The sequence below is a fragment of the Dipodomys merriami genome, unplaced genomic scaffold, assembly GCF_024711535.1.
Source record: "Dipodomys merriami isolate MVZ:Mamm:240054 unplaced genomic scaffold, mDipMer1.0.p SCAF_8, whole genome shotgun sequence".
NCBI lineage: Eukaryota > Metazoa > Chordata > Mammalia > Rodentia > Heteromyidae > Dipodomys > Dipodomys merriami.
In genome coordinates, this window is record NW_027206401.1 from 31,042,623 (window position 1) to 31,064,571 (window position 21,949).

At 43.3% G+C, this 21,949-nt stretch overlaps 1 protein-coding gene across 3 annotated transcripts; it reads right to left on the reverse strand.

The window, feature by feature from the left end:
- Positions 1–1,294: 1,294 nt before the first annotated feature.
- Positions 1,295–21,423, reverse strand: Amd1 (adenosylmethionine decarboxylase 1). Of its 3 annotated transcripts, none has more exons than XM_070010659.1 (9): positions 20,984–21,423; positions 10,106–10,192; positions 7,985–8,111; positions 6,254–6,356; positions 5,040–5,082; positions 4,796–4,940; positions 4,262–4,354; positions 3,984–4,139; positions 1,295–3,462 (listed from the first exon to the last, which is right to left on the reverse strand). In XM_070010659.1, the coding sequence occupies exons 1-9, from the start codon at positions 21,091–21,093 to the stop codon at positions 3,322–3,324; spliced, it is 1,005 nt and encodes a 334-aa protein (XP_069866760.1). In that variant the 5' UTR covers positions 21,094–21,423; the 3' UTR covers positions 1,295–3,321. The 3 variants fall into 3 exon arrangements, with proteins under 3 accessions (XP_069866760.1, XP_069866762.1, XP_069866761.1); XM_070010661.1 differs by lacking the exon at positions 20,984–21,423 and adding an exon at positions 20,736–20,754; XM_070010660.1 differs by lacking the exon at positions 20,984–21,423 and adding an exon at positions 16,749–16,909.
- Between the last annotated feature and the right edge of the window lie 526 nt (positions 21,424–21,949).

Genomic DNA, 21,949 nt, shown 5'->3' on the forward strand with positions numbered 1-21,949 from the left:
AAGTTTTAAAAACACTTATCAAAAGAACTTTGATAGCCTCAGAGTTTTCCTTTAATAGCCCAAACCCCAAATACTTCCATTTTGTTTATAAATGCCAGTTATATTGGTTCTCTATTGTGTACTCAAGAGCAGATGCATGCATTTTGTTAATGTTGCAACCTAGGTTTACTTTTCTGTAAATTCATTCCCAAAAATCTTAACTTGTGGCTTGAACTCGGAGCCTAGGCACTATGCCTTGGCTTTCTCAGCTCAATAGCATGCTACCACTTGAGCCACAAGCTCCACTTAGAGCTTCTTCCTGGTTAACTGAAAAATCTTCTGTACTTCCTGTTAGGGCTAACTCTGGACCTCAATCCTTGGATCTGCTTCCTGAGTGGTTAAGATTACAGGTGTGAGCCATCATTAAACAGTTCCTATTTGCTTCCCTCTATATTCCTCCCTGATGCTTTATTTCCTTGAGTCTTGTAATTTTTACTCAACCATTCTGGACCATAATCCTTCTACTTGGCAGGCCAAGGTAGGATCACCAGCTATAGATCAGAATGTACTGCATTGAGGGCTGGGAAGGTGGCTCAGTGGTAGAGCGCTTGCCTTGCATGCCTGAGGCCCTGGGTTCCATTCCTCAGCACCACATAAGCAAAAAGAAAAAAGCCGGAAGTGGCGCTGTGGCTCAAGTGGTAGAGCGCTAGCCTTGAACTGAAGAGCTGAGGGACAGCACCCAGGCCCAGAATTCAGGCCCCATGACCGGACCAAACAAACAAACAAACAAAAAAAAAACAACCAGAATGTACTGCAGTGAAACTATTTCAAAAAACAAATAGCAACAAAACACTGGTGTTGGGAGTACAGGAGAAAAAGTGCTCAGACTGGACTAGAATGTCTAGGCTCAAGAAATCTTCTTGCCTCAACCTCGGGTAACTGGGTACATGGGTATACTCTTGAAAGTCTGTCAGACTTTTTTAAATGAAATTTTGCCAAATATATATTTTAGCTTACTTGGAGGGATGAAAACTTGCCAACTCAAGAAAATAACCAAGCCTGGGGTATAGCAAAATGGAAAATACACAAGGTCCTAGGCTTCAATTTCTAGCACCTCACATTCCACAAATCATGGTATGTATGGTACAGGCGTGGTGAAAGATACTTACAAGTTTGTTCTAGTTTAATAGAAACCATCATAAATGCAATTCTCCTCCCTTTATAAAGAGCCAGGTTGAGAGGCTAGAATCTTCCTCCAAACTTTTGATTTCTCTATGGTATTTGGTTAGACATACAAGACAGAACTTTCTCAATGTGTCTAGACAATTAATTAAGCAAACTTTTATTGAAGCTTACATTGTGGTACAGAAATACATTTCAACTGATTAAAGTCCAACACCAATGAAGAGAGAAATTATGGCACCAAAATTTTCCCTCCTCTACCATGCTAGGATAGATTTCTATTCAATCTACAGTTCTCATTTTCTAGGCTTTGTTCCACATAAACTTGTGCAAGTTTTCAACATTAGAACTCTTAATTATGTTAGGAAAAGAAAAACCTGACCTCAAGCCAAAAACGTCATCAAAATCTACTGGGATACTGTTCAAGAACAAAATCCTCCCAACAGAGCAAGTCTAAACATTAGGTGCTGTGCTCAGTAAGAATCAAACTGATAAAGCTAATTGAAAGCTTCAATTAAATGTTCAATCAACAGCATGCTTAAAATAAAAGTCAAAACAGTGTTCCAACCACTTGATCTCAAACCAAGTAGGTATTGTTTAGAAACACTAACAAAAGGTGTTTCATTTATAAATACAGAAGGAACAAAACATCACTGCATCAAACCAGAAATTATCAAGAAAATATTGTGAGGACAATAAGTATGAAATTTAGTTAAATTTTGCTCTTCTCTCAGTTGCTTGATTACCATAGTTTTTGCAAATATAGCTAAAAGATGCCAACTCTTGAAAGCCTACATTTCTGGTCATTTTCTGTTGAGTATTTGTGAAATTTGGTTATGTTTTTAATCCATTCAAAAATCCTGCCACGCAGTTGTCTGAGTTAACTTGACAGTTCTCATTCTGGACATTATTCGTCCTGTGACTGCCATGGTAAAAAGACCATACAGGAACAGGAAGAATCAACCTCTCATGTGCATCACAAAACCACAGAACTTTAAGCCACAAGATGAAAAAGCCACTGATTCTGCTCTGAACAAGTGGATAGTACAGATTATTAATGAAACTTAGTGGCAATAGCTGCTCAAAGTATAAGGTAAAATGATCCAAACTGAACAGATAACCTTTATGCTATGTACCCGCTTACATACTCAGTGATAAGTTCTTTTATACCACTACTTAGGACAAGTTAGTATATTCCATTAGAAGCTAATCCAATTTACTCAAGAGTAGAACATAGTTGGATTATTTACATCGTATTCTGAAAATCTGTAGTTCTCTATGGGTTCTTGCTGGAAATGATTCAAAAGATTTTGGATACATTCAACTTTGCTACTTTTTAAAAGAGACCATGCCAATAAAGGAGGCAAAATTCTGACACCCTTGAAAGAAAATTAAACTCAGGGATCATCTCCCTGCTTCCTCACCTAGGGTATGAGATTCGTATATAAACCCACAGTGTAACAGTGTATTGCTTTATTTGAGGGGCAGAGGGAGAAGACACCATGGTGAGGGAAGACACCAATTACAAGACTACAAATGCAAGAACAATGATTAAAATAGTAATACACACAAAAAGAGTTAACTAGAATCATTCTACGAGGATCCAACTTGTGGAAGAAAAATTTTAACTGCTGTTGCAAAAAACATCTGTATGAAGTAGAAACTGGTTTCAGTAACATTAGTAGAGAATACGTTCTAGAAAGTGGAGGTAACTGGATGTAAAATTCTGGCAGCAATTTAAAGAACAGTCCCAGATGGTTAGGCTGAGGCCAACACCTAATGAGGACGAAAGCCTTGTCTGTGGGGAATTTTGGATGATACCTGCAGAAATATTACACTGTGCATAAACCAAATTGAATTGTTTTCACAAGTGTTGTAAAGTTTCTTATAGTAAAAGTTATGTTCTACATGCACTTCAATTTCACAGCAAGAGTGGCATAGAATACCTAAACACAGAAGAGAGCATTCATGCAAGATATCTAACTCCTTGATATAATAATGCATACACTTCAAAATGATTACACTATCATTACATCTAGGGCTTTCTGCAACTACAAGGTGGTGGGTATGGAACGCATGACCCCCAGTATCAACATCTAGAAAGCAGCCACCACCATCTATGTGTTGTCTTTTTTTGCGTTTTTTCTTCATTTTTCTTAATCAACTCTGCTGTTGTTGCTGCTTCTTAGCAAAACTGGTAAAAACGAAATTATAATCATTGAACATAGCACTCTGGCAATCAAGACGTTTGAAGCCTTCAATCTTCTGAGGCGAAGAAAGCACTGTGCGACATTTAGAACTCTAAAAAAATGGGGGAAAAAATTAGTGCTTCCAATTTACAGAGTATTTTCAAACAAAACAGTTACAGAATAGCCTTCTTTTTAATGTGATTGAAGGACTATCATGTGTATAATCTTTCCATATATTTTGTGTTAGATAGGCTTCACTATCCTCACTTAGATTTACTTACTGTCAGTAAGAATCAAATGACCTGGGTTAAGAATATAGCTTAGCCGGGCGCTGGTGGCTCACGCCTGTAATCCTAGCTACTCAGGAGGCTGAGATCTGAGGATGGCAGTTCAAATCCAGTCCAGGCAGGAGAGACCGTGAGACTCCTATCTCCAATAAACCACCAGAAAAGTGGAAGTGGCGCTGTAGCTCAAGTGGTAGAGCCCTCGCCTTGAGCTGAAGAGCTGAGGGACAGCGCCCAGGCCCAGAGTTCAAGGCCCATGATCGACAAAAAAAAAAAAAAAAAGAATATAGCTTAAATGCAGGACACCTGCCTGCCTAATTACATATGAGCTTTTGAGGGATTAAATTACCTGATTAACAAACAAGGTGGTCACAAATTTTCCTGGCTTGAAGACTTCCACAACTTTCCTGATCAGGTCGTCATAGGAGGTCTGACTTAAGTTCGTTTCAAAGCTAACATAAGAAAATTCTGGTTCTGGAGTGATGTGAATAGTCCAATAAGTTCCCTTAAAGAAACAATGTTATGTTATCAATGGAAATTAAACACACACACACACACACACACACACTCTCTCTCTCTCTCTCTCTCTCTCTCTCTCTGAAACGAGGCTATAATTACTTTACTTACATCTGATTTCATTCCATTCATTGAATACCCACAAGGATTGAACAGTGTGGCATCAATGACAGAACCTGGTATCAGGTCACGAATTCCACTCTCCTGGGAAAAGAGAATAAACATGGAATTAAACATAAACTTAAAAAAAAAAACTAACTGGGGGCTGGGAAGGTGGCTCAGTGGTAGAGCGCTTGCCTTGCATGCTCAAGGCCCTGGGTTCGATTCCTCAGCACCACATAAGCAAAAAGAAAAAAGCCGGAAGTGGCGCTGTGGCTCAAGTGGTAGAGCGCTAGCCTTGAGCTGAAGAGCTGAGGGACAGCGCTCAGGCCCAGAGTTCAGGCCCCACAACCGGACCCCAAAAAAAAAAAAAAAAAAACTAACTGAAACAAAAATATAGTTCTAAGCTGGGTACTATATAATTCTAGCCATTCAGGAAGCTGAAAATCTGAAGATTTAGGTTTGAAGCCAGCCAGGCAAAAATATCTCATAGGTTTAATCTCCAATTTTTCTAAAACAATAGAACATTTTCTTGAACGGGCTTACACGAGTGACATCCTTTGCAGTAACACCATCTTTCATGTAGAACTGGTCCATAACTGCTGGGTCAAGCTCACTCATCAAAATTTCCAGGGTTTGATCTGGCTGACTGATTACCCGACTCTCTGGGAAATCCAAAGTATACAAGTACCTATATAAAAGTTAAGAGGTTTATATAAGTAATAATTGACAACTTAAAATAGATCTTAAATGGACAACAAAAATATCCACCAAATTTTAGCAAACATACCAACAGTCAGAATTCATCCGTCCCATACAATATGCTGCTCCATCTGTTGAGTGAACATAATGTAAAATAAATACAAAAAATTCATAATGAGATGGCTTGCTATCACCTACCCAATAAGCTTGAGTGTATTATACTATATGCTTGCTACTTATGATATCAATGAAGGAAAACTGAATTCTAAGATGGGTATGATCACCACCTTAGACTAAAAAGTTTTTTTCCTCTGAAGGCTGTCACTGAGACAGATTTTGTTTCCACTAATAGGCTGGCCTAAACAGTTGATAAATGAAGGTCTATTCTCTTCCATCTCCCACAGGAATTGGAAGTTCAACTTTAGGCTATTCACTTAAATAAGTCATTGTATGTCAACTTCCTTCCCATACTGTTGGAAGAATAGAGTAGGGGCTAGGAATGTGGCTTAGTGGTAGAGTGCTTGCCTAGCACACATGAAGCCCTGGATTTAATATAGCACCAAAGAGAAAAAGCCGGAAGTGGTATTGTGGCTCAAGTGGTAGAGTGCTAGCCTTGGGCAAAAGCAGCTCAGGGACATTGCCCAGGCCCTGAGTTGATTAAGCCCCAGGACTGTCAAAATAATAATAAAAATGCCAGGACCAGCGTTTAATAGCAGAGATTAATTATGAAGCCACTGGGCATACTTCTGGGAAGAAATGTATCCTTCTTTATACTGACTTTATACTGTTAAGAACCACTGACTTAGATATAAATGCCTTGGCACTTTTAAAAACAAAACAAAGCAAAAAAATGGCAGGCATTCAATTCTGACTTTGTCTTTTCCTGTTTTTAGGAACAAAGGTCTTGCTATGTTGCATGTGCCAGCCTTGAACTCTCAGGCTCAAGAAATCTTGTCTCAGCCTTCATGATATTCTCCTTCAGTCTATTTTCTACAGTACTAATATGAGATGCACCATTATTTTTACAAGGGCCATGGGCAGACACATGATTTGTAACAAACTATTTGCTCATTTTAAGTAAATCATCTAATATTTTCATTAAATCTTGCATATTTTGAATTCTATGAAATATTATAAAGATCAATTATTATATGGTAAACTCCAGGCAAATATAATCTGATAAATACAGAAGAGAGAATATTATGCTACATTTACATACAGATGATCTCATTATCTTAAAATCTTGTGAAGGTGGACCTTTAAAGAGGGAGAAAGTTATGTTTAAATTCTTTCTAAACTTACTTGGGAAAATTGCATTAAGAAACTCTATTTCTTCCTGGAAATTCCGGTGTGGGTATCCTTGGTGAGACGGCTTCATGAAATTCTTACGAGAATAAAAGAAGCTCTTTAAAAGGGGGAAGGAGGGAGAAAGAGAATTATAAGAATTGTTTCTAAATTAATCAGTAATTTTCCAAATATTAAGTCAGCAAAATTAAAACTCTACTAATACTTTTCCTGAAGCTCTTATTTGGCACTCACTTACACATGTCTAGTTTTAAAGTCATTGACTCAATTTAAAAAGTAAAAATAAAAACTGCATTGATAGTGCTGGGGTTGTAACTCAGTGGTGGAATACATCCCAGCATGCCCAGTAACCTGAGTTCAATCACCAGCAATGGAAACAATAAAATAGCAAACTGTATTAGTTCCTAATGTCTATTTAGGGCTTGAATAAGGTCTGGGTACTATCCTTAAGACTTTTGTTTTTTTGCTCAAGGCTAGTACTCTACCAACTTGAGGTACAGTTCTACTTCTTTTGGTGGTTAATTGGAGGTAAGAGTCTTATGGACTTCTTGCCTGGGCTGGCTTTGGTCTGAGAGCTTCAGTTACCAGTCTCCTAAGTAGCTAGGATTACAGCCGTAAGCCAACAGCTCCAGCTTACTTACTGTACTTAGGAGGTAGAGAAAAGTGGTACTCATGATTTAACACAGGACTTTCTGGAGGCACATCTAAGTTAAGTAATTTACCATTGAGTCATAGCTCCATCCTCCATTTCTTCACTATTTGTTTATTAATTCTTTTTTTTTTTTTTGGGGGGGGGTCCGGTCATAGAGCCTCAACACTGGGCCTGGGTGCTGTCCCTCAGCTCTTCAGCTCAAGGCTAGCGCTCTACCACTTGAGCCACAGAAGCACTTCCGGCTTTTTTCTTTTTGCTTATGTGGTGCTGAGGAATCGAACCTAGGGCTTCATGCATGCAAGGCAAGTGCTCTACCACTGAGCCACCTTCCCAGCCAGTTTATTTATTTTAGTTGGTGGTGGGGCTTGAATTCTGGGCCTTGGGCTGTCCCTGAGTTCTTTTTTTCTTTTCTTTTTTTTGTCTGGTCGTGGGGACTGAACTCTGGGCTTGGGCGCTATCCCTCAGCTCTTCAGCTCAAGGCTAGCGCTCTACCACTTGAGCCACAGCACCACTTCCGGCTTTTTCTTTTTGCTTATGTGGTGCTGAGGAATCAAACTCAGGGCCTCAGGCATGCAAGGCAAGCGCTCTACCACTGAGCCACCTTCCCAGCCCTGTCCCTGAGTTCTTCAGCTCAAGGCAAATGCTCTACAGCTTGAGCCACAGCACCACCTCTGGTTTTCTCCTGGGTTTGTATCGGAAATAAGAGTCTGTCTCATGGACTTTCTTGCTGGAACTGGCTTTGAACTGTATTTCTTCACTATAGTGACCATTTTCTTCATTCTCTACTCCCTCCATGTTTTCTGCTGTTCTTCACTAACAGACTGAATCTTTGTTCTTTCTCCTGTGGTGACCATATTGGGGGGAGGGGAGTGTGTGCACTTGCGTGTGCGTGTGCCAATACCAGGGCTTAAACTAAGAACCTTGAACTCTCATTCAGCTTTCTTGCTTAGGGCTGCTGTTCTACTGCTTGATCCACCCTTTATGCATTATAACCAAAGTACTAAGTCTATAAACTTATAGTACTACCAGTTTTGTCCCTTCAAGTAAGACTTAAATTAATGTCTTTGATTACTTACTTGAATTGAGTCGAACCCACTGTAATCCCTAGCAAGCTTCAACAGGGGAACCAGTGCTTTCAGCAAGAGGGTGGTACCACATGTCTTCAAAATGAAACGTCTCTTGGAGACAAACATGCTACTCTCACTGTAATTGAAAAATCACCAGATTATTGCAATATTTATGTAGTACTGAAGAAACTACTAACCTATGATTGGATTATTACTTATAATTTCTGGTTTGATCATTTATTAGGATCTTGCTATGCAATTAAAACCTATTAATCGATCATTTACAATTTTTTGGAGAAAGGCCTCAATGTATGGCTTAAGGTGGTTTGGATTTGTAATCATCCTGCTTCAGCTTCCTTTGTACTAGAATAACAGACACATGCCATCATGAGTTTTGGCTACCACTTTTTTTTTTTTTTTGTCGGTCATAGGGCTTGAACTCTGGGCTTGGGCGCTGTCCCTCAGCTCTTCAGCTCAAGGCGAGTGCTCTACCACTTGAACTACAATGCCACTTCCAGTTTTCTGGTGGTTTATTGGAGATAGGAGTCTCACAGTCTTTCCTGCCCAGGCTGGCTTTGAACCCGAGATCTTCAGATCTCAGCCTCCTGAGTAGCTAGCATTACAAGCATGAGCCACCAGCGCCCCGCTGTCTACCAATTAAATGTCATTTTCTTAGGCACAGGTGTAGAAAGTGGTAGAGCATTTGCCCAGTGAGGCCCCTGTTTTGTTTCTTTTTGTTGGCCATGGAGCCTGAACTCTGGGCATGGGCACTCTTCAGCTCAAGGCTAGCACTCTACCATGTGAGCCACAGCGCCATTTCTGGCTTTTTCTGCTTATGTAGTGCTGAGGAATCAAACTCAGGGCCTCATGTATCCAAGAACAACTCTACCACTGAGCTACTTTCCCAGCCTGGCTCTGGGGTTTTAAAACCTTAGAATCACCAGGGGCTGGGAAGGTGGCCCAGTGGTAGAGTGCTTGCCTTGCATGCATGAGGCCCTGGGTTCGATTCCTCAGCACCACATAAGCAAAAAGCCAGAAGTGGCGCTGTGGCTCAAGTGGTAGAGCGCTAGCCTTGAGCTGAAAAGCTGAGGGACAGCACCCAGGCCCAGAGTTCAGGCCCCACAACCGGACCCAAAAAAAAAAAACACCTTAGAATCACCAAAAAACAAAGCCAGCCCAGAAAGGAAAGTCTGTTAACCACCAGAAAACTGGAAGTGGTGCTGTGGTTCAAGTGGTAGAGTGTTTGCCTTGTGCTTAAGAGCTCAGAGTTCAAGCCCCAGGATTGGGGGGGGGGGGGGGGGGATTAAAAGTTCTAAGACTTGAATTAGGTATAAAGTATGTTAGGTCCTTCTACATAGCCTCTTTCCTCTTGTATTGTTCAAAATTCTAGGGATAGTAGCATTGGAGAATACAAGGAAAATCTTTTTTGGATCAGATAGTAGCATAAAAGTAGGCACCTACTTTTTCCCACCTACTCTCACACAATGTCATTAGGTCTTTCAGTAGTTAAGAAATGCTAGTTTTGGCCAGGTGTGGGTGGCTCATGCCTGTAATCCTAGCTACTCAGGAGGCTGAGATCTGAGGATCTCGGTTCAAAGGCCAGCCCAGGCAGGAAGCCCGTGGGACTCTTATCTCCAGTTAACCATCAGAAAACTGGAAGTGGTGCTGTGGCTCAAATAATAGAGCGTTCTCACTCACCTTGAGCTGAAGAGTTAAGGGACAGTGCCCAGGCAGCATTCAAGCCCCATGACTGACAACAACAACAAGAGTCTTATGGACTTCTTTCCTGCTGGATCCAAATGTGATCCTCAGATCTCAACCATTCCTGGGGCTAGTTTTTATTCACCACTCCAGAGCATGGCACATAGTAAGTAAACATTCTGACATTTGCCAAACACAAGCTTAATAAAAAGTAGAGACTTTAAGTTGTTTAATCCAAAGCAAGACCTGTCACAATAGACTAAACAAAGCATTCATTGAATAAACTAACTTTACACCTATAAAAACCTCCAAGCTATTAACATTTTATTTTATGTAACAATACTAAGATTGTGAGGAATGATTTGGTATTTTACACAGTTATGATTTAGGACAGAACTGGACAGCTAACATTTGCTTTATAGGACTTACCTGAGTACATAAGCTTCCTGCTTGTCAGTTTTTGTCACACTTATGATTGAACATTGCACATCCTTCAAAAGTACATCCCATTCAGATCTATTAACAAAAAAGTAAGATTAATAATAGCCCTTGTCTATATTCACAAAAATGACATTTTTCTAGGTTTTTTCTGATCACATTCTTCACATTGTTCCAGCTTCTCCTAGGAATGTTTACATTTAGTTTGTTTCAAAAGCCTGCATTAGCATAACAGAAAATGGATATATTGTTATGACAAAGGAAACTATATTTTGCATTTATAAATTACTAAAAAATAATAAAAACGTGAACAAGCCACTTATAGAGACAATTCAAAGGTCCACAAGTCAAGGAAAATCATTTCAAAGGTCCACAAGTCAAGGAAAATTATTAAGTCCCATTACTGATTAAAGAAATTACGGCCTAGGGATGTAATTCATTGGTAGAATGCTCAACTAGCATTTTGTCAAGAAATGGGTGATTCCTAGCACCACAAAACAAAAATTACACCACATACATTTGCCAAACCCAGATTCTTAAGCTCATTTTTTTTTTTTATAAAACCCATTGAAATGAACACCCGTAAGATTCTTGCTGGTTAATTAGAGGTATGGCTCATGGACCTTTCTGCCTTGGCTGTCTTTGAATTTCAAGGTCTCAGCCTCCCGAGTAGCTAGGTTCACAAGGCTGACTCACCAGTAACCATCTGGTGCCATGCTTTTGTTTTCCTAAATTAAAAACAAAAGAATAATTCTCTTAGGAGAAAAAAACTAAAAAGAAAATGAAAGCATATGCATCAATCTATAGCCCCAGCTACTTGGGAGATTGATGCAAATGGATTTTGACAGTCCTCTGAAGCCATCCTGGAGGTAAGGGGAGGAGTTGCAATTAAGAGACACAAAGTATAATAATCTTCCTTACCTCTCACCTGAAGTTTCCCCCTTAGCAGGGACCATGGGGCACACCACCATGCCCAGTGTATTGACTAATTAGGTCTTGGGTTTTTCTTTCCTCCCCTCCCAACTTCTGCTTCTAACACTAAGCTCCATGTATACGAAGATCCCAATTCCACAAATATTTTTAGCTTAGTTTTGTGCTAGTATTGTGGCTTGAATTCAGGGCCTGGGTACTGTCAGTTAGCTTTTTTTTATTCAAGGCTAAGGTCCTTCCACTTGAGCCACAGCTCTAGTGGAGAGCCACAGCTCTCTTGCTTTTTGGGGTGGGTTAATTGGAGCTAAGAGGCCTCAGATCCTAGCCTGAGTAGCTAGGATTACAGGCATGAGCCACCAATGCCCAGCAAATTATCCTTTAATGCAAAAAGTAACACATAAGGAAAACACAAGGATTGAATTCAAGGCCAGCATAGCTGGAGTACCTAAAACCTGCCTCAGAAAATCCCTATACCCTCCTCCTGAGAAATAAAGGAGAACAGTGTTCTCTTTACAGCTTATTTGACTGGAATCTACAATGCTTTGTTAATGTCATTCCACCTGACTTCTCATTGTAGCACACATTCTCTACCCACTGAGACGCTAACAAATCCTTCCCCATCACTCACTCCTTTTTTTAGCAGTAAGAAGGCTGAGATCTGAGGATCACGGTTCAAAGACAGCCGGGGCAGGAAAATCCATAAAACTATAATTACCTCCAACTAACCCCTCAAAAAACAAATGGAAATGTGGCTCAAAGGGGTAAAGCACTAGTTTTTTTGTTTCGGTTTTTATTTTGGGTCTGGTCGTGGGCCTGAACTCTGAACCTGGGCGCTGCCCCTCAGCTCTTCAGCTCAAGGCTAGCGCTCTACCACTTGAGACACAGGGCCATTTCCGGCTTTTTTTTTTGCTTATGGGTGCTTAGGAATCGAACCCAGGGCCTCAAGCATGCAAGGCAAGCGCTTTACCACTGAGCCACCATCCCAGCCCCTAAAGCACTAGTTTTGAGCAAAAGACCTGTTATTGGTGGTCAGCACCACCAATTATAAAAAAAGGCCGCAAGTGGCACTGTGGCTCAAGTGGTAGAGCACTAGCCTTGAGCAAAAGAAGTCCAGGAACAATGCCCAGGCCCAGAGTTCAAGCCTCAGGACTACCAAAAAAAAAAAAAAAAAAGAGAAAAAAGCGGGCTGAGAAGGTGGTTCAGTGGTAGAGCGCTTGCCTTGCATGCCAGAGGCCCTGGGTTCAATTCCTCAGCACCACATTAGCAAAAAGAAAAAAGCCGGAAGTGGTGCTGTGGCTCAAGTGGTAGAGTGCTAGCCTTGAGCTGAAGAGCTGAGGGACAGCGCCCAGGCCCAGAGTTCAGGCCCCACGACCGGACCAGAAAAAGAAAAAAGCAAAGTGTACTGTGCACCATGGCAAGAGCATGGCTGGAGGCCAGCCCAGGCAACTTGATAACATCTCAAAATAATAAAAGATAAAGTACACAGAAGGATATGCACAGGTACATGTAAATCCTATTTTACCTAAGTGGCAGAGTACTTACATTAAAAAAAAGTTGGTTATTTTTAGTAACTATAGATGATACAGATGCCTTTCCTATTAATTCTAATTTGGCCCTCATATGCATTACAAAATTCATTTCCTTTAGACCCCATATTTTTCCCCCAGGAATTAAAACAATATTTTTGTGGATAGAAAAGGTTGTGAAGTTGGTGAATATCAAAGCCTTCACACTCCAACCTGGGCCTGGGAAGAAGTGCTCCTTCGAAAGGGTAACACCATACATAGGCAGAAGCTTGCAAGGTCTTTAGGCCAGGATGAGGGAGGGGAGTCTGGCCTGCAAGATAATTGCAAAGCCCAGTGTCAGTAGCCTGTAATCCTAGCGACTCAGGAGGCTGAGATCCAAGGATCACTGTTCAAAGTCAGCCTGGGCAGGAAAGTTTGTGAGACTCTTACTGCCAATAAACCACTAGAAGTGCTGGCCTTGAGCTGAAGAGTTTAGAGACAGTGCTCAAGCCAAGAGTTCAAGCCCCATGACCAACCGGAAAAAAAAAAAAAAGGGAAAAAAAGGAAAAAAAAAAGATAATTGCAAAGAGCTTAGGATCATTCCTAAGAATATAATAGAAAGAATCTGGCTGTCTTCAGTTAAAGGCTTGTACTTGTCTCCAAATTTACTGTTCTGGCAAAATTAACTTTCTCTGTCATGGTCCAATCTTATTATCCCCTCAGCAGGGAAAAAAAAAGGTACCAAATTACTCTCGGACACTCAGGTCATTCCCATTTAAGTCTCTTGAGCCACAGTGCAGGTACTTCCAGCCTTGTGTGTATGTGTTACCGAAGACTGAACCCAGGGCTTCATGCGTGCAAGGAGAGCACTCTAGGATTTAAGTACTTGGCCTCAAGTTTTCCAGCTAGACACTCTACCTTGAAGCCACACCCCTAACTGTAGTTTCAGTGGTTTATTTGGAAATGGAGTCACAAAACCTTTTACATAGGCTGGCTTCAAATCACTATCCTTAGAATCTCAGTCTCCTGAGTAATGAAGATATGGGCCTGAGCCAATATCTTGCTGGTGGGCTCCTTACATGTAATCCTAGCTACTCAGGAGGCTGAGACCTGATGATTGCCCATTCAAAGCCAGCCCAGGCAGAAAAGTCCAAGAGACTTTTATCTTCAAATACCTTTCAAAAACTAGAAGTGAGCTATGGCTCAAAGTGGTAGAGTGCTTAAGCAAAAGAGCTGAGGGACAGTGCCCAGACCCTAAGTTCAAGGCCCAGGACTCCTCCCATTAAAGACATGGGCCACCAGTGTTTGTCTGATTTGCTTGTTCAGCTGGCACTCTACCACATGAACCATACCTCCAGGCTGTCTACTGGTTGTGTGTGTGGTGTGTGTGTGTGTGAGAGGGAGAGGGAGAGAGGGAGGGGGAGGGGGGGAAGAGAGAGAGAGAGAGAGAGAGAGAGAGAGAGAGAGAGAGAGAATGTGTGTGTATTTTAGGGCTTCAATTCAGGAGCGTCCCTGAGATATTTTGCTTAGGGCTAGTACTCTGACATTTGAGCCACAGCACTTCTGGCTTTTTGGTGTTTAATTCGAGGTTATGAGTATCAGGGCATTTCTGCTCAGGCTGGTTTGAAACTGTGATCTCAGATCTTCGTCCCTTTGGTAACTATGATTTCACATTTGAGCCACTGGCACCTGGCTTTCTGTCCAGGTAGGTGCGCCTGAACTGCAATCTGCCTATTTTAGGCTTCCTGTAGTTTGTTTGATGACAGATGTCCCACTGTGTCTTAGGTTCCAGCTTTGAGCTCATGGACTTTTCTTGTCCAGGCTAGCCTGGAACTGTAATCCTCCCAATTTCAGCCTTATCATGTAAGAAGACAGGTGCTCACCACTGCACAGTTGTGGGTTGAGAAGGAGTCTCATAAGCTTTAATGCCTGGGCTAGGCTCAAATTGATTTGATCCTCCCAAGTAGCTAAGATTACAGAAGTTAACTATCAGCAGCTGGCCGCCCAAGACAAGAATGACAGCAGTGTTGACATTCTAATCCAGGTAATTTTTTTGTACTGGGGTGACTGTTCTGCTCTTTGTATAGGTGTGGCATCATCCTTGGCCTCTATCCACTGCTACGTGTTGCTAGCAACAGCAGCATCTCAATTGTGACAATCAAAAATGCTTCTAAGCATTGCCAAATGATCTCAAAGTGACAAAATAATTCCACCATAATTTTGTAGACTGATATGACATTCTAATCAGATATTTGTGACCAGAGAACAGGGTAGTAAAACCTTTCCTCCAAAACAGGAGTCAGAAAACTTCTTGTAAAAGATTAAAACTTTCAGTTTTTCAAGACAGTTAACAATGGATACTATGTGTATAAGTTCCAATAAAATTTGTAAGTAGCTTTATTTCACCCCTCAGAAAAATGTGCTATTTGCGCTGAAATTTAACTGCTTCAGAATTTTCTACATCTTATACCCATGTACAGCAAAGTTATCTACTTACCCAGTTTTCTTTAATCTTTTTGGCCTTTTGAATTTTCTTGAATCTTACCTAACACCTCAGTACAACACTTCAATAATAAAATTATTTTTAAAAATGCATTACACAACATAATTTTTAAAAGCTTAAATCATACAGTATATTATATATATATATATTATATTATATTATGTACTGCTTTAGGCAAGAGCAATCAGTGCCCAATCCCAATGCCAAAAAAGAGAATAAGCATTTTTTGTCGGTTGTGGGGCCTGAACTCTGTCCCTCAGCTCTTCTTCATCTCAAGGATAGAGCTCTACCACTTGAGCCACAGCATGGCTTCCAGCTTTTTCTGCTAATGTGATGCTGAGGAATTGAGCCCTCTACCACTGAGCAGACCTGAGAATTAGCACTATTAAAGAACAAAGTAACAAACAACAATATGTAGCAGTTGATAAAAATGTAGATTCCCCATTGATCCTACTACTGCTAGATTCAGGTGAATCACACTTTTTGAGAGTGGTGCCTGGAAATGTGAATTTAAAAACTTTTCAGATGCCGGGCACTGGTGGCTCACGCCTGTAATCCTAGCTACTCAGGAGGCTGAGATCTGAGGATCACGGTTCAAAGCCAGCCCGGGCAGGAGAGACTGTGAGACTCCTATCTCCAATAAACCACCAGAAAACCGGAAGTGGCGCTGTAGCTCAAGTGGTAGAGCGCTCGCCTTGAGCTGAAGAGCTGAGGGACAGCGCCCAGGCCGAGTTCAAGTCCCACAACCAACAAAAAATAAATAAATAAAAAATAAAAACTTTTCAGATGACATTATACATCACTTCCCAAAGTGTGGTTCCATAGTTCAACTTGACCAGTCAATGTTAAAAGGAGGAAGTACCCAATTCTGATCTTGGCTCACAGCCTGAGAGGTCTGCTTCTGACTCATTACTGTACTCAGGTCACCACCAAATCTTAGCCAAGGTGGCAGCTATTTCTTTTCTTTTATTTTCTTTTTGGGTCTAGTCGTGTGCCTGAACTCTGGGCCTGGGCACTGACCCTCAGCTCTTCAGCTCAAGGCTAGTGCTCTACCACTTGAGCCACAGCCCCACTTCTGGCTTTTTTCTTTTTGCTTATGTGGTGCTGAGGAATCGAACCCAGGGCCTCAAGCATGCAAGGCAAGCGCTCTACCACTGAGCCACCTTCCCAGCCCCGGTGGCAGCTATTTCTAAAACATGTTACTCCTGAGCAAAAGCCTCGACTGTCCAGAAATTAGGTTGGTCTAAGTCTTCCAGTATAGTCACTACTATTGTCTCTAATTATAATTACTTCCAATCTTAATGTGTGTTTCTCAAGGGTAGATTGGTTTGGTTCAAATGTAGTGAGGAATGCAATGAAGCTTACTTCTTCAACTGGAAGCATTCTACTCCAAAACATTTATTCTAAAAGGGTTTTTGGCAATGACTGTAAATTCCTACACTTAAATGACTGTAACTGCAATATTTTGCAATGATGTAGCCAAATAAGGCAAGAGTTGAATGTTAATACTGAGGTGTGATCTTTGTAACTGCTATAATCTTTCACTAAAAATTGTATTTTTATTCAGAAAATTTGTAAAGCATAATAAGAACAACAATATCTAATAGGAATACTGAAAAGAACTCCAAAGATAAGGAAGCAAAGGATCTCTTCATTTAAATGTTCTATCATTTTGAGATGACGTCATATTCTTTACCTCATATATGGTGTATGCACATACACATCAAAGGGAAGGTAGGCGCAGAGCACAGAATCAGTGGAAAGCAGGTGAAAAGAGGCTCATCAGCTGCACTGGACATTGATGAAAGTGAACTAAGTAACTCCAGGGTGCTGATGGGAGGGAGGAATGAGAGAAAAGAGGGAGCAGCTGATACTAAGCAAAAGGAAAGAAATGTACAAATCACTGACTTGTAAAATAGTTTGTTAAAGGTCATAGATTTCATAAGCAATGTAGATTAAGATAATGAAGACTATCATTGTGAAGATTAAAAAGTGTTTGCAACTCTTAAAAATAAATTTATCCCACCAATGCAAGCTACATTACAGTAATTTTCTTTTTTTTTTTTTTTTTTTTTTTTTTTTTGTCAGTCGTGGGGCTTGAACTCTGGGCCTGGACGCTGTCCCTCAGCTCTTCAGCTCAAGGCGAGCGCTCTACCACTTGAGCTACAGCGCCACTTCCGGTTTTCTGGTGGTTTATTGGAGATAGGAGTCTCACGGTCTTTCCTGCCCGGGCTGGCTTTGAACCGCGATCCTCAGATCTCAGCCTCCTGAGTAGCTAGGATTACAGGCGTGAGCCACCAGCGCCCGGCTTACAGTAATTTTCTTATTTTCACAAAACTCAAGTCACTCTATTATTCCTAAAACATTTATCCTTTTTCATCTCCACTGGATTTTCCCAGATAAGCCCATTTCATTACTAAGAACAGCTCAAGGTCTGTTAAGAATTTTATGACCAAAAGCATTTTATGGTCAGATTAAGCCATCTATTTTCATCAAAATTTCTTATTTTCTCTACTGGCTAGTGTTTTTTGTTTTTTTGGTTTTTTTTGATCGGTCGTGGGGCTTGAACTCTGGGCTTGGGCGCTGTCCCTCAGCTCTTCAGCTCAAGAGCTAGCACTCTACCACTTGAGCTACAACACCACTTCCGGCTTTTTCTGCTTAAGTGTGGTGCTGAGGAATGGAACCCAGGGCCTCAAGCACTCTACCTTCCCAGCCTTGGCTACAGATCTTTATTCAACATACTTCCATGTGTGTTGCCCAGGATGAATCCAGAGCAAGCACCCTTCTGAGCTACATTCCCATCCCATCATCATACTTTCATTCCTTTATTAATCTTGAAATGCTTAGCATGCTGCTCTTCTCCAGCATACTGTTAAATATTCTAATCCAAGCCACTCCAGTCAAGACTTTCCCTTACAAGTTGGGCACTGATTGATGGCTCATACCTCTGAATCCATGAGACTCCTATCTCCAACTACTAGCTAGCTGCAAGTGGCGCTGTGGCTCATATAGTAGAGTGTCAGTCTTGATCAGAAAAGGCTAAAGGACAGTGTCCAGGCCCTGAGTTCAGCCTCAGTACCCTGGGGCGGGGGCGGGAGAGGAACCAAAGGAAAAAAGTCAATTATATTTTAACCTCTAATTACTTCAGTGTAGTATCATTACTACTTCCATTTCGGAGATGGAGTAAATTGAATCATAAAGTTGCTATTCAACAACGCCTTTTGAATTCTCAAGTTTTCTGTTTTGGTTTTTGGGTCTGGTTGTGGGGCCTGGGAGCTGTCCCTCAGCTCTTCAGCTCAAGGCTAGCGATCTACGACTTGGGCCACAGCGCCACTTCCAGCTTTTTTTTTCTTTTTGCTTATGTAGTGCTGAGGAATCGAACCCAGGGCCTCATGCATGCAAGTCAAGCACTGTACCACTGAGCCACCTTCCCAGCCCCTGAATTCTCAAGTTTTGCAGCACCAGAGGCCGCGACAGCCATTTCATTATGCATCACTGTCCTTTAAGAGTTATATGGTTTAATTCTTAGTACTGCCAAAAAATATCCCCCAAACCAATGTAGTGCCTCACAGGCCAGATTCCTGCAACTTATTCTCTCCTGCTAAACCACTAATTTTATATCTAGCACTTGTTTCTCAGTTGTTGTTTTTTTAACTGAGAAACTGCTGGGTACTAGCGACTCATGCTTGTAATCCTAGCTCTGCAGGAGGCTAGCCCAGTCAGGAAAGACCTTAAGACTCTTATCTCTAATAAACCACCAAAAAGTTGGAAATGGAGCTGTGGCTTAAGGAGCAGAGCAACAGTCTTGAGCAAAAAAGCTCAAGGAGTTCAGCACAAAACAAACTCAGTACCTAACCTAACCAGTGTATCTCTGCTTGACTGGTCACTGAAAAATGTTCCTATGGAGATTACCAATGGACTTCTTAAACTCATACTGTATGGCAACTTCAGCTATTAGTTGACTAACTTGCTTTTAAAGCAGCTCTATCTATGCTACATGGCACCAAAACATGGAAGTCTACAAGAGATTGATCTTAATAGATTTACTTCTGCCATCAAGAGCCACCCCAAAAGCAGTAAATACTTTAGATTATGTGCAAAGGAAAAGTGGTTCTTAAACATTTTAAGTAAAGCACCTGTCTTTTAAGCTTTTCTCCCATTTTTCTTCAGTGAACAGATAAATGTCTATGCCTAAACTCCAACATTTTTTTTGCCTGGGAAGCTGAAAACAAAATTCTCTTCCCTTTATTAAGGTGTTAAAAACGATTCAAGGTTTCAAATATTTGAAAAGTGACAGCAACATGAATTTTTGTTGGCTTTTTAAAACCAGGGTTTCATAAGATACATGGGTAACAATACCCATGGCAATGGTTTTTCCAAAAACATATCAACGATATACATCGGTTTTCCCAGTTATGAAAAAAAAAAAAAAAGGAGGAAACATTAACTCTCCCTACAGTTAGAGGAGAAAGCTAACCGTTCCTGGTAGGAACTGGTTTAAGAAAACTGGGCTTGACACCTAGGGAGGGCTTACGTGAGATATTTCAGTTGTCACAGGAAGCTTGAAAAGTGAGGCCTGGGTAATTTTTTTCTACAGTGGAAGCGTTCAAGACACTAATGGGACCTGAGTTTCCTAGTATGCCTTGAAGTCTCTCCAGCACGTGGCCGCCTGGATTCTGTTCTCCAGTTGCTTTTTGTCAGGGGACGGCTGCGAGCGCGAGCCCAACATTCCTCAAACGCCCATTGGCCCACACCCTGCGGCCAGGCTCTCGGTGGGGCCCACGAGCTCATTGGTCGCCGCTTCTCAATGAAGCGGGCGGCGGCGGTTCCTCCGCCACACCACCATGGTCGCCGCACCAAGTGCGCGAAAACCCGAGCAGGGCCTAAGAAGGCGGCCACAGGGTGCGATCACCGGCAGGCACGGGGCCTAGGCATCCCAGGGACCGCCTGTATTTTCATCTTGTGCCTTCCTTTCTACAGCAAGACCACGGAAAGCTCTCCCGCGTGACCGTCGGCGGGGCGAGTGGGGCCCCAGATTCCTTTGCTCAAGCTTAAGGCATTAAGTCCTGGGGCAGATAGGCCTCCACCCGGTCAGGCAAGGCAGGAAAGGCAAACATCCCTCTCCACCACCCCCCTGTGCGCTCTCCCGGATCCCATCGACTGGGTAACAGGTTACACAATCCAAGGTCAGGAGACAGAGGTGCAGCCTTCCGCGGTTCGCGAGGGCCCCGGCGGCCGACCCCGGGTTCTCGCCGTCCCCCTACCGCTCGGAGAACGCTTTGGTGCAGAGCACATTAGGGCGGCGGTGGGGCCCAGTCACTGCGACACGGGCTGCTCCCGCCCAATCCCGCCGCCCGAGCGCCACACGCGGCCGCCGAGCCCGCGGCGGGAGGCCTGCTCGCCAGCCCCTCCGCCGGGGCCCGGAGGGCCCCCCGCCGGCCAGCGCCCCCAAGCCGGCCAGCTCCGGGCTCGCCTCGCTTCCTCCCTCCTCCCCTTCGGCGGGCACGCCCGAATTAGTGCCTGTCCAAGCCACACCTGCCCCCAGGAAACCCGCGCGGTCCCCGAACCCTGCGCCTCACTTCAAGGCCCTGACCACCAACTACCCAGGGAAGAAAGTCGGGTGGCACCGGCCCCGCGAAGCCGGGCCGCCCGCCGCCCGCCGCCGCGCCGGCCGGGACGTTACCTGAGCACGCGGTCGCGCCGGCCTCCTCCCCTCCCCCAGGGCAGTGCCGAACCGGCAACGGCCGGAGCGGGTCCCCGCCCCGCACGGACACCGCCGCCCGCCCGCCCGCGAGACACGCCGCCTCTCACCGCCCGGGAACGCGGCCCCACCTGGAGGATGAGGGAAGCAGGAGCCAGCAGAGACGGGTGGCTGGCAAGCGGCGACGACCCGCAGGCCCACGTCGGTGTGCCCGAGTCCCCGGCACCTACCTTGGGATAGTGCGAAGATCCCCAGATCCTTGGTTAGCGTCGGGCTGCTGCCTGGAGAACCAAACCTCCAGCAGCTTCTCGGTCCCTTCGAAAAAATGTGCAGCTTCCATCACTGTGAGACTAGCGAACAACCAACAACCACAGAAAATCAACTAAATTAAATCTTCTCCCGCCGCCGCTGCGGATTGTTCCAGCTGTTAGTAAAGTTCAGGTTCCTTTTTTTTTTTTGCTATAATTTTATATTAACTTTTTTTAAAAAAAGGATTAATAAAATTTCCCCGGCTTCTGTGTGTGTGTGTGTGTGTGTGTGAGCGAAAGTTGAACGTGAGTCCGTTGGAAATAGAGGCAGATACTGTTCAGTCTCTTGTAGTCCGCTGCTTCCCCGTTAGAGAGAGTAGAGCGAGCGCTAGCTAATGTCGCCGGCCATACTGTGTAAGCGAGTGTGCTGCGTGAGCTCGGACCTTATATATCGCTTCGTTCCTCGTAAGCCAGGAAGTGACGTAATCGTCCCGCCCCCACGCATCATAGGCTCAAGAACCCGTCCATCTCTGGTCGGCGAGCGGCGGCTGGCTGGCGGTAGGCCCGCTGTGGGAGTGCTGGGAACTCCCCACTGCTCTGCAGATAGAGAGCTATCGCTGTCCCCCGAGCGGGAGACGGCGCTGTGCTGCCGGGCTGGGGACTGGGAACCCGGGGCTGAATGCTTGGTGGGTGGGGAGAGCGGGAACTGAGTAGGGGAAGGCTGCACGGGCGCTGCTTGAAAGAACTGGCTAGCAGCAGAGCACATGGGTGCGTCCTTAGGTGTTGGCCGAGCTCAGCGGGGGCTGGGGCCAGTGCTGGGGTGGCGTGATGGTTTGGGTTCGGTGCAGTTGTACCCCAGGACTGCTGAGACACTTGGGCCATTATCTGAAGTGTGTTTCACCCCGGAATAAAGAAACAAAACTCCACTTTTGTCCGTGAGGTTCGGGT